Here is a 13,959-nt window from a genome sequence, read left to right on the forward strand (position 1 = left end):
GAGCCAACAGTTTACATTGATGTTTGTTATCCTGTCAGAAAACTTTAGAAAGGAAACTGATAAAGCAGATTTGCTACATCCTACATACTAGAGTTTTGTTATACTTTTTCCTTAAGATATTTTATTACATTATTTAGGATTTCTTTACCAGGAAAGTTTGAATGGGATACAAAGAGGCCCGGGGAGAAAAGCTATACACAAAATGACACAGTAATTTCATACTGGAATAAATCTGTTTCTTTCCATTCCACAGCAAGAATAACATCATTTCTGATACAGTGATAACCTGATTTGAAGTGAAAACTTTGCTTCAAAACAGTATGCAATTTAGTAAACACTGGGGCCACAAGAGGAACTGTATTTTATTAGTGTGCATTTGTGTGTGGGGGGGGTGCATTCATTCTTCAGTTACAATTGTAGTCTCCACATAACTGAATTAAACTTTCTAAAGTTGATTTTAGGGAACCTACATATTTTGTTAATGATTCTTTTGTTATAGCTTAGCAGCTCATTTGTCTATGGCCAGTTGTCCTGTTTGTATAAGATTGCTGCACATATGCAACCACCCTGAGAGTCTGTTACATTAAGTAGAAGGTACAGGGAGTCTTTTCCTGCAAAAGGATGCAGAAAAGCAATGTCCCTTCTGCAGTGCAAAGCATATTCTGTGTTTCACTGAACTTTGGTTTGTCAGTTCAGACATACAGATAGGTTAACATTTCTTTCCATGCACATATTACATGTCTTCTAGTTGGTTTAAGCCATGTTGACCTGAAATGTAAGGTATTATGTTACTTTTCAACTTGCTGTTTCCTGTTGATTTTTATCTTATCCAGCAGATATACAATGATGCGTGTTTGCCCTATCAGTTAAATCAACATGAATCATTTTTCTCATCTCATTTCAGGGAAAGTTATACAACAGAGGAAAGCTATCCTTAAAGATGAAAAAGAATTAGAGAAAATCCAGCAGAAGCGGTACCTTGATTTTCTTGATATCCTGCTGTGTGCCAGAGTAAGTAATTCAAAATATGTGTTGTGTGGTATTTACCTACAACAATCATTACAATGGCATTATCTTTTTATGTGTGATATCAGACTTATACAAAACATGCACGCTCATATTTATAAACACAACGATAAGGTTTACTATCTATTGTAGTCTGTCTACTCTGAGCTATTTCTTAAACTACAGAGGATTTCTCCCTGAGTGACTGAAGAAAGTGAAAGAGCTCACAAAACAAATCCTGGACATTTCAGAAAATTAGGCACATTTTTTGTCATGACTCCAGGGCTCCCCATTCATTTTTACACTCTGGTTAAACACTTTTTGTTACTAAAAGACAGAAGCTTTTCTATGAGCAGCAACTGAACAAATAATAAATTGTTGTTTTGCACATTCTCCTAAATACAGGCAGTGCTAATTCATAATCAGATGAGGCCTCAGGGAGGGTAATAGACTGTCCCCTCAAGCCAGACCAATATTCCATTACAAGGCTGTCTTTCCTCAGTAACCCCAAAAACATAAAACACTGATCAAACCACACTGTGTGTGTGTGTGTGTGTGTGTGTGTGTGTGTGTGTGTGTGTGTGTGTGTGTGTGTGTGTGTGTGTGTGTGTGTGTGTGTGTGTGTGTGTGTGTGTGTGTGTGTGTGTGTGTGTGTGTGTGTGTGTGTACTATTTTCTAATTTGCTTTTACAATAATCACAGATATTTGGAATTAATTTCAAACTTTTACTTCATATTTTTTAGCAAAATATTGGCAGTCATTTGCTAAAAAAAAACAAAACAAAAAAAAAAACTTCTCACATTGAAAACAGGGTTAACATGAGCAAGAGTAAAACATATCTTCCCTTAAACTCACATTTAATACAAGTGTTTCAGAAAGGCTATTAAATTACAAGAGACATGCTGGAATCCATAGTCAAGTAACATATACTGAAGCACTAATGGGCAGACAAGAACACCATTTGGTGAAGTGACTTGGTCAGAGTCAGACAGTAGACAAGCAAAGAGTAAGGGGTCAAACAATGCAATACAGAAAGCAGCTCATTAACAGCACATAGCCATACTCATCTGCACTAATTACCTGATAAACACATTTGTAGTCCACCACTATGCACAAACACATTTGTAGTCCACCACTATGCACTTCACACCCAAGTTCTTGCAAAAACTAAGCTAAATTAAAATTTATGTTGTCCAATTTATTCATAACCAAGTAACAAACCTATGGTTAACAGTCAACAAAACAAAGAAACCGAGGATTGTACTAAGAATATGGTTCATATGATGATATGCTGGTTTATTACAATTGATTTCATGCTTTACACCATAGCTACTTTGAATCCAGGTATTAATACACACATATGCGCGCGCACACACACACACACACACACACACACACACACACACACACACACACACACACACACACACACACACACACACACACACACACACACACACACACACACACACACACACATGCACAGACTGTACACCTCAAATATCAGCTTGATGTCAAATGAATGAAAACATAAATAATGGCCCAGAAATGTATCTCAGCTCACTGCTGTCAGAACCATGGAGTGCAACTAGCTGCAAGTCCTCTCTGCCCTCTCAACTTATTTCAAGAATTAGAGATAAAAAGCCAAAACCAAGAACAGATTTGAAATGCTTCTTTTATATACTTAGAAAATTGCTAGACTAACAAGTTTTGCACTGACAAGCATATTATGGAAACATTAATGTGTCTGTCATTATTTAATAACTGCAGTCCACAGCAATTTGTCAGAAAGCCAAAATATTACAAGATGCAGCATAAAGTATGTCTCAATTTCTTTGCTCTAGAACTCTTCACAAAGCCATAATACTGGAGGGACAAAAGGTCAGAAAGGGACTGTTTATATTATTATATCAATTTCTTAACCAGTAAACCCACTGGATAAACTTGGCCCTTTTAAAGGTCAACCTTGAAGCACTGTGGTTAAGTGACTTGCTCAAAATCACACAGTATGCAAGTGGAGCTGGAGGGAATCAAAGTTCGCACTTTTGACTACTGGAACCAGTAACAGCTCAGATTCTTAATTCTCAGTACTAATTGCTAAACAACTCTTTCACTTAAAAAGGTTAAAAGAATAAGAGGTGTTGCATCCACATGCATTTTGTTAACCATAAGAGATGCTAGATAGAATATCATTATTAACTGACTGTAATCCTCAGTGATTTACCGGAAAAGTAAGAATTTAATGAGGGGCAGGTCAAATAAATGAGGCAAAATCAGAAAAGTGTCTTGATTCAATAAGACCAATGTTTTCAACTCCACTTTTTTAAAAGTCATCTTTTAAAAATGCAGAGTTAAAGGAGTGCGTTGTGATGACTTGTAGGTATAAACTAACTGAATAAGTGTTGCACAGACATGCATTTTTTGAATAAGAACTATGAAACTGTAATAACTTGCATTATTGACTGACTGTAGTCTTCATTGATTTACCAGAAAAACCAAACATTTTATGAGGGAAGGCAAACATATTAGGCAGAATCAGTGACATTTTGCAAACCTGGGGACAGTTTAGAGTCAGAGCTTTGTTCTCTGTTGGAGGGCATACGTGTAGCATTCACACAGTATGTGTATATGTATACACACACACACACACACACACACACACACACACACACACACACACACACACACACACACACACACATAAACACAGAGTTTATAAATAACTTACATGCTGCCATAATAAAACAATTTTCCCAGCCCCCAATGCAGCTTATGTTCTTAAATAATACCATAAACGGATGCTATGTCTTCTCATATCATCAGCAGCAGCAGAAAAAGGATTTGCGATGGCTCTCTCCGCATCTGTCCTAAACCTACTATCTGAGAGCAGCAGCGGGTCACTCTTAAAGGTTTTCTGCATATTTTTTTATAATCACACAAACACTAATGCAGATAATGGATTAATGTTAAATGCCTATGTGGTTTTTAAGTCTCTGAGGCTGATCAGCTTTGCTATTCTCAGGAGATGGACAGAAACAAAATCTGTGAGAAGAGGAAGAATATAGGTAAGAATACTTCTGCAAAGCAAAAGAAAAAGTCAATTTTTAACTATTAGTTTCATTATAAATGAAAAAAAGGATATATTCTGCCCATATATAAAAACACGTTTTATTCAGAGTAGTTGCTGCATGCATAAATGCAAGTAATGGCAGGGTCATCAATATACAGTCTACAGATAGAGAATAACCATGATTTTTAATGCAGCTACTGTACACAATCATGAAACCTAGTGAGTCATGTAACAGCCTCAGAAAACAATTCCTGTATAGTGATTTAGCAATATGCAGCATGGAAGGGTGGGACCCCCACCTAGCACTGGGCCTTAAGCAACTACCTAGGTCGCCATGTACTGGATACCGGGTAGATTTCTAGCATTGATATATACTGCACATGGCCAGTTCATGAAGAAACTCTCGTAGGAAGCCTGTACCTCATTAATAACGCACAATGTATTAAGAATAAATTTGTCTGTTGGGGGGGGGGGTATATCACATAATCGAAATCCCAAAACATCGAACACCATAAGCTCAAACTTGGAATTTCGAAATGTGATATAATCGAAAGCTCAGAACAGCAAATTTTTTCCCCAGGGAAAAAAATTTGCTGTTCCGAGAAACACACAACACAAGCACACCAAAAAAGGTAATCCACACATATACACTTAAAATCCTACTCCTAACCCTATACTAAACCATACATACACTACTATCTATCCAATTACCGTAACCCAAACCCTAACCCTAAGGTCCGTACCTATTGCACACTCATCTTACCCGCTCCCTAACCCTAAGGTCCCTAACTATCGCACACTCACCTTACCCACTCCCTAACCCTAAGGTCCCTAACTATTGTACTCACCTTACCCGCTCCCTAACCCTAAGGTCCCTAACTATCGCACACTCACCTTACCCGCTCCCTAACCCTAAGGCCCCTAACTATCACACATTCACCTTACCCGCTCCCTAACCCCAAGGCCCCTAACTATCACACACTCACCTTACCTGCTCCCTAACCCTAAGGTCCCTAACTATCCCATTCTCACACTCACCTTAACCTGGTCCATAACTTTCACACCACAGTGGAGAAAATAGCGAAGCGGCAGAAACAGCCCACCAAATTCTTTCCCTAGGAAAGAAGTTGATGTTCTACAGCTTTGCTATTTTCAGCATTCACTGTTTTGGGTTCGATATTAAAACATTTGATGTTTTACTACTTAATATTATGATGTAAACCCCTGTGGGGTGCCCACTGAAAGTCAGGGAACAGTAATGGTAATCTTCAGGACAGTGAAAATGTAAGTGTTAACAGTGGAAATAAATAATAATTCCAAGATTATTGTATCTTGCAGTACTACCCACAACACTCCAAGATAAGGAGCAGGAATGTGAGGATGTACGGCTCACCATGTCAGTGATGTAGGTGAACAAAGTCCCCTGCAAAAATCACTTTAACATACTGAGTTTTAGAATTTGTCATTGATTGAAATTTAGTTTTTGAAGTATTGGGACTTACAGTATGGAGTTTTGTAAATTATCCCATGGAGCTCCTTTTTTAATATTGTCCTGTAAGTACTCATGTTATCAGCAACTGTACTCACCTAACTCACCCCCAGCATCTGCCTCTGCATACTATGTAGTCATCTTTGTAACATTTAAGTATGCAGAATACTCCGCAGTATATAACTTGAACCAAAAATCTACCCATCTCTCAAGATCTTGAACCCCATCTATGGGCTTAGATGCAATTGCTTAAATAGTTACATCCTTCCAGGCAGATATTAATATGCAATTTCATGCTCTTTCCCAGTACCTTTAACGTCTGCTGATCCACATTGCTGCATTGTTATTATTTTTTCTTTTTATGCCTTTACTGTCAACCCTGTCTTGGAGCTGTATCCTGTTAAGCCATCTTATTATTCCATTAAATGTATGTGTTTACTAGTTGATATAAAATTACTTGTAAGGCTGCCTTCTACTTCTATTTTCACTGAGAAAAAAATATTCAAAATAGGTGTACAATGTGTCCAACCAAATTGCTGCTCATTACTCTTTTTGCTAACCAGTCTGATATCTGCCTGGCAAAATGTGTATCTCATAAAGCCACATACACTAATGTCATCTTCAACTTTATTAAGGTGGTTTATAACCAGATAAAATGAATATAAGCAAAGCACAAAAACATCTAAAACATAAACAGAATAAAGAAGCACTAGTAATTAGACTCAATGAAAGAGCAATGAGGGATAAAATTCAGTTAAAAATACTGAAATCATTCCACACCATCAAACACTTTTTCAAAAATATTGGTTTTATGTGGTCTTCAGAAGTCAGTCAAGGAGGAACACACCCAAAAGCCAAAAAAGCAGTTATTTTCACAGGTAAGGAGCCTGGAATGTAAATGAATGAATAAATGCTAGCTAAGTTTCTGTGATGGACAATGTTCCTGTCTGGTGTTCGTGTATCATATACTTGAGATAGCAGTCGTGAGCTCATCAAGCTGTACCTGTGCAACCACCACCAATCCTGGAAGGTAAGGGCAAAACCCTAATGGGGCAGTGCAGCCCAATTAGCTCCTTCATATAGGAGGGACCCAAGCCATGCATGGACACATATGTTAGCACTATGACCTTGTAAATAAGTCTGTATTCAACTGGGAGTCAAAGCAGGAAGCATAGAACAAGTGCAGTATGTTGGTACCAAGCTGCACAAGTTAGTAGCCTGACAGCAGAGTTCTGCACCATCTGTAAACAATTAGGTTCAGTGTTTGGAAGTCCCAGGTACAGTGTGTTACAGTAGACCAACTGAGAGGAGAACATAGCATGAACAGCCACCCAAAGATCAATCTGAGGTAGAAGATTCTTGATATTTTTCAAATGTGGAAACGAGATGATTTCACAACAGTAAACACTTGGTTCCAAACAGTCAGCCTACACTCCAGCATAGATTATACATCTTATCAACAAATTCAAGCTTACTGCACCATACAGAATGAAATTATGAAATGAAAGTGAGGAAAGTTCTCCCAAGATAGCACGTGGTACCATGGCCTCACCTGCAAAGGTATTAAGTGTCAAATGATTAAATAGTACACCAGAAATGCATAGCCTCAAAGTCATTAGCAAAATAATACACACTTACAATGGGTTCTTGTGCAAAGCAGAGGTAGAACTTGTTATCATCAGCATATCTGTCATGTACTAAGACCCTTTCTCTTGTAAGATGTCCAAATGGAAGCATATAAAGCTGTTTATCTTTTTGGGGGAGAGGTCAGGAGACATTCTTTTTAGATGTATCTCAGCAGCAACTTGAAATATTTGATTGCAGCCATTTTTTTCTTCACTTTCATTCCATTTTACCACCAGAGGGGTACAGAGAAGGTGGTTACTATTTTGTAGGTGGAAAAGCAGGCACTATTCCCAGGTTTGATTTGTGTGTCCTCACAAGCATTTTTCTTCTCAGTTTATGGTTAACTACCCAGTTTATCTGCAATTATTTTGTTAGTTTTCAAAATAAAGTCTTGGACACAACATACTTCTTCCTTGAAAAAAATAAGAGCTTTTTTCCTAGTGATGGTTCTTGCTCAGACTATTTCTCGATCAAAATGTTTGAGGAAAAAAATGCACATCAGAACATCCAGAACTGCATGTCTTATGCAGGACTTGTGGCACCAAACACTTTCCTCTGCAATTCTTCCAGTGCAGATTTTGTCAGTTAAGATGTACTAAAAGGATACATGAAAAGGCTGAACAGTTAAACAAGGTCTGTGAAAATAATAATAATAATAATAATAATAATAATAATAATAATAATAACAATAATTCAGATGTTGTGTTTAGACTAAGACAGGAAAATAATAGGGGGGCTATGAAGTATGCCAGGTAAATTATTGACAATGGGGTGAGGGCTTAGTTTTACCAAGGGTCACCCCCTACAACCATTGTATGTGGTAGTAAAATTGGTTCATTTTGATGTGTCTTGTGAACAAGAAGTGAGGCTACTGATGCAAGGATTGTCTTCATGTTACCTAGTAGCATATGGCTTATTTGTCAGGAAATGGCAGAATGAAAAGATGGCAGCCCTGGCTACAAATTGGTGATTCCTATTAGAATGCAAAGAAGAAGAGCTGCAAACTGATTATTCCCATCAGAATCGTAGTCTACCAAAAAACCTTTCCCAGTACAGATATTGAAAAATTGTACCTGGGATTCAAAAGGCACAATGCAGTGCCCTAACCTATTCTGCATAGGTTTTCACAGTGAACAGCGCCTAAGGGATTTACAGACCCCAATACTTCTGTAAAGTGACTGGCCTGCAGAGCTACAGAGGTTTCACTGATGAAGGCTGCTTGCAAATGTGGCTGTCTGGGGGCATGGTTAATGTAAATAGCTATGTGCTCCTCCCCAAGAATTTCACCAGCATCAGACTGGTGTGGTACTACATACCTCTCAACTGTTCCTGATTTTCAGGTACATCCCTGATTCTGACTCAAAGTTTAGTGCTCTCCTTCATAATCCTTTGTAAAACTGGTGATCTTTGGAGAAAGGTGGTAAGTTATACTTAGATAAATAATGACAGTAATTTGAGCTGTAGAATTCTTTTACTCAGGAACATTTATGTTAATTCACACTCTCTTATTCTGTCATCATCAGAGCTTAATAGAACTAACATTTTAAAAAGTGTCCCTGATTGTTTCTGATTATTTCTAGATTTGCTCTAAATCTGATGAGATTTGATCTTGATTCAGTTGAGACCAATGGTGGTACAGTAATTAAAACAATAGCTTCATGACACTATTTGCTAACAAAAAAAGGGTGCACTGTCTTTTACAGCTGTACACATATTCACTTCTAATGTAAGACTGGGCTGTTACAGCCATATCGGGTGAGGACTGTGAAGCTGTCTGTCTGTACACACAGGCATATTTGTTTGTGTATGTGTGTATGTGTCTGTTCATGTCTTTAAGGCATGAGTACAGCTGTCTGTATGTGTCTGTGTGTATGTGTTTGTATGAGTGTGTATGCATGTGTGTATGTCCGTAACAACATGAGTGCAGCTGTTTGAATGGATATTTGCTTTGTGTGTCTGTGTGTGTGTGTGTGTGTGTGTGTGTGTGTGTGTGTGTGTGTGTGTGTGCGTATGCATGCTTGTGTACTGTGTGTTTGTGTGTGTGTGTGTGTGTGTGTGTGTGTGTGTGTGTGTGCGTGTGTGTGTGTGTGTGTGTGTGTGTGTGTGTGTGTGTGTGTGTGTGTGTGTGTGTGTGTGTGTGTATGTGTGTGTATGGGTGTCAGAATGTGTGTGTTTGTGTTTTTTTACATGTCCGTGTGTGTAGGAAGTATGCACACATGTCTGAGAATGCCTGTGCAAGTGTGTTGTGTGAGCTAGTAGGAGAAATGCTGTTTTTATTCAGATATATGATAATGAACAGCTGAAATGTTGCTCATTACAGCTTTATTGTGTCCCTGAGTCACAGATTATTGCAGTCACACTATTGAGTGCTGCATCATTCCCCAACTAGTACTGGGTAGTGATATTGTTTTTTAATCCTAGCCAGTACTTAAAATTGTAAATGCTTGTGATGGGTGACACTGCACGTTTCCCTAATGACTAGTACCTCATTTGTTCCCTTAGATGAATGTAATACTAGAAAAATGTAACAATGTACAAAAGGGATATTACAACTCACAATGAAGTAAAAAGTTACAGTTTTGATCCATTCCTGATATTTCTGATGTTTTCATTATGCCACATCATTTTCAGCAAGCATTCTTTTAAAGCTTATCTAAACAACACTGATCTTAAGATATTAGCCCATGTTATAGCAAATAGACTTAAGAATATACTTCCCTCTATTATTTCCCAACAACAAATGGGCTTTATGACAAACAGGCAAACAAGTGACAACACCCTCCTTTTAGATACCATTGTAAGACTACTTAATAGGGATACATGCCCCAGATATGCCCTTACAGTAGATGCAAGTAAAGCTTTTGATAGAGTAAACTTACACTTTCTCTTTAATATACTGCCTTTATATGGTTTTCCTCAAGAATTCATTAAAATGATCCAAGTTCTGTATCAGAAAGCTTCTACCACTATACAGGTAAATAAACTTATAACTAACCCTATACTCTTATCCAATGGTACAAGACAAGGATGTCCTCTTTCGCCATACTTATTTAATCTTTATCTAGAACCCCTCCTGTTTATTTCACAAAAAACCTTTCATCATATTCCCAGAATCCACAATACAAATCTTATATACTCGGCCTTTGCTGATGACTTAAATATATACTTCCAACTCCCCACTACTGACCTCCCAAAAATACTTAAAGTTATTGATGAGTTCTCGGCAGTTTCAAATTATAATTTAAATTTAAACAAGTCACACATATTTCCCCTCAATCCTATAGGGCATAGAGAATTGTACTTTCCTATGAGTGAGATCAAAATAAACTACCAGATAAAATATCTAGGAATAATATTTACTTCAGACTTCAAAGATATTATAAACAATAACCTACTAACTACATGGACTAGTATTCAAAATGATATGGATAGATGGAAGAACATTAATATGTCTCTACTGTCAAAAACTAGTGTTGTCAAGATGAATTTTCTACCAAGAATACTCTTTCAATTAAATGCTACCTTTTCAAATATTCCCCAAAACTTATTCCTTGCCATGGAAAAAGCTATATCAAGATTCTTATGGTATCCCAAATCTACCAGAATTAAATATGCAAAACTTGTACTCGCCAAAGATAAGGGGGGATTGGGGTTACCTGATTTTAAGTTTTACTATAGTATAATCACTGTATGCAGACTAATACAAATAATAAACTATGACTGATATATAAATACTTGGACACCCCAGTGGACCAAAATCTGGTATGAACAGTTGAAATCCCTTGGCTGTAATATCAAATCTTTACCATTCTTGAATTTAAACCAGGCTAGCATATACACGAAGAATTTACACCCACTAATTAAAAACATGATTCTTACAACACAGAAACTATTTAAATCATTGCAATTAGCTGATGGTTTTGCCCTTATACAACCGTTACATCTAAATCCTAACTTACTAATAAATAATAAACCAGTAAATCTAACAAACTACCCCTGATAAAAGACTACATAATATGGGATATATACCAATGGAAAGACTCTAACACGGGGCAAATGAGACTTGAACTCAAACTTCCTATGAAATATAGTATTATCCTTAACCAACTTTATCATCTTATAAATGCTAAATTCTCACAAATACACACTGACTTACAGAACATAGATTTAGTTAAATTAATACTTGAAAGTCTTGCGATTAAAGGGAAAACAATTTCTAGGACTTATAAAATTTTAATGAGTGCAAAACATCAGAATTCTTTATTATTTTCAAACTATTGGCAAACAAAAAATCAATCACTGACTGAAGAAAATAAGAAACTAGCCATTGAAAATACAATCAAATTCACTCCTTTCAAGAAGCTTATATACACAAATTATGGTAAATAACAATCTATATTATACCTTATCTAAATTAAATAAATTCAATCCTAACTTTTCACCTATATGTCCCCATTGTCCGGATCAAACAGCTGATATTTTACATGTCATGTGGAACTGTACTAAGATACATAACTTATGGTGTTCCTTGAGAGTAAGATTAGAGAAGATGGATATGAAAAATCAACCCTTACTTGGGAGACAGCTGTATTGTACATTAATATCAATCAACTCCCAAAAATATTAAAACATGTCTTTATTACGATGTGTGCCCTTATTAAATTCTTCATTACAAAGAATTGGAATGTCATGTCACCAATTACATGGGAAAATTTTAGCAATATTGCTATCAAATATATTTTGTCTCACAAATTAATTTATTCAAAAACAAAAAACAAACGCTATTACCAAAAATATTGGGGTTACTTGCTAGATATAATTCTTGACAAATAAAATTTGCCTACAAATTGTCATGAAAAGCTAACCTGTAAATAAGAAATGAATGTAGTATAACCAGTCTTTCTTGCATCTTCTCCCTTTTCTTAGTATATGTGTAACTAGATATTTTCCCTAAACATACAAATAAATGGTTAAATTTCTATTTTTACTTTATATATAGACTATCCCCATTCTAACTATCCCTTATGAGACCAAATGAACATAAGAATTCTCATACTTTACTTGACGATATGGTGACTTCTTGTGTATATATTGTATATATATATATATATATATATATATATATATATATATATATATGTGTGTGTGTGTATAATCTTCTCGGAAACAGATTGATGTCTGTTTTCTTTAGATAGGTATTTGTATTGTTTATTTGTGTTTTTGAGTTACCGTATTGTTATTATTTGAAAAAAGAAAATTGAAATAAAGAGATTTTGAAAAAAAAAAAAAAAGCTTATCTAAACAGAAGGTTTAACTGTATGATTAAGCTGACATCCACTGACAGATACCCACTCTAATCAAGGATGGAATGGCATGTTCCCCATCAGCTATAATTCTCAACTCTGTTTTAGAGCTATGTACCTATTTTCTTATTTGATTTACCCCTTCACGTGATTCTCTGAATAACTGTACCAATTTTAAAGGCATGTTCTCAGTTTCAAGCTTGGTATACCCCTTTACACAATTTTCTGAATCCATCACCATACACAATATTGAAACTGTTTAGTACACATCACCAAAATACTGGTGGCATGAATAATTTAAAACAAAACGACTCATATGTCACTTATCCAGAAGCCAAATTATATGAATTTGTGAGACAGAATATTGCAATTTCAGTCATTACAATCTACAGATTTTACAACTGTGTGTTTGATAATACAGTTATACTTGTGTCATTTTTGCTACTCTTATATTTTAAACCTGTGTTTCTGAGTAGTATATCACAATCCTGCTGGAAGTGGGAGGAGTTATGTGCCATTTAGTATGCAAACTTATGCTAACCATGATCTCAGATTTTTAGATGGATGCGCCTACTTTTCAACTTTTCAAATGCCTTTATACCTATTTTTCAGTGTCTGCAAGTTGAGAGATACTGTACGTTTCCAGTATACTTGCCAAGCTGAATAAATGGAGCAAGGAATTTGACATAATTTTATGTATCCTCTAGGATGATGATGGGAAAGGACTCTCTGATGAAGACATCTGTGCTGAGGTTGACACATTCATGTTTGAAGGACATGACACCACAGCAAGTGGCATTTCCTGGATCCTATACTGCATGGCCAAGTACCCAGAGCACCAGAAAAAATGCAGGGAAGAAATCCAAGAGATTATTGCTGGCAGAAGCACATTAGATTGGTAACAGTTATTTAACTTTTACATTTATTTATTTCACTGTTTGTGGAACGTATCAGTAAGTCTCATTAAAAAGCTGTACACATGTTTGTTTCTTTTTAGGCACTCCTAGTTACGTTAAACTAATGATATAGGATCCATAAGTAATGATGTCCTTCAGGGTAATGAAGCCACTGAACAGCAGAGTGGAGTGACAGGAGAAGGAAATAACATCTGCTGTCAGATTGGTGGTTTGCGTCAATAACAGGAGCAGTAAAGTACTTGAACTCCATTGTGACCCCAATGTAAAGGTGGGGTGGATGGCGGATTTCCCTGGAATTGCACACAGTCGGTCTGATATCATTGCTGAGAGGACATTAGCACAATGGTTAGTGCTTTTGCTGCCTCTGATTTCTGGAGTAAGAGGTCCAGTTCTGAACTCTGGATGTTATCTGTGTAGCAATTCCATGTTCTTCTTGTATCCTTGTGGACTTTTTTGCAATTGTCCTGATTTTCTACCACCATCTGGCACATGATCTAACATGATGACTGGGTTCTATCAGAATAGGTCTGCAGAGACATAAGCAGTCAT

At 36.5% G+C, this 13,959-nt stretch overlaps 1 protein-coding gene across 1 annotated transcript in view; it reads left to right on the plus strand.

Moving 5' to 3' along the window:
- Positions 1-13,959, plus strand: part of LOC122813474 (cytochrome P450 4B1-like) — a 561,508-nt gene that overhangs the window by 371,675 nt on the left and 175,874 nt on the right. The window contains exons 7-8 of the mRNA XM_044085809.1: positions 905-1,011; positions 13,201-13,391. Coding sequence (XP_043941744.1) covers positions 905-1,011; positions 13,201-13,391 — 298 coding nt within the window. The remainder of the gene's footprint in view (positions 1-904; positions 1,012-13,200; positions 13,392-13,959) is intronic.

This window comes from Protopterus annectens, chromosome 10.part0 (genome assembly GCF_019279795.1).
Source record: "Protopterus annectens isolate FY-2018-M chromosome 10.part0, PAN1.0, whole genome shotgun sequence".
NCBI classification, from domain to species: Eukaryota; Metazoa; Chordata; order Ceratodontiformes; family Protopteridae; genus Protopterus; species Protopterus annectens.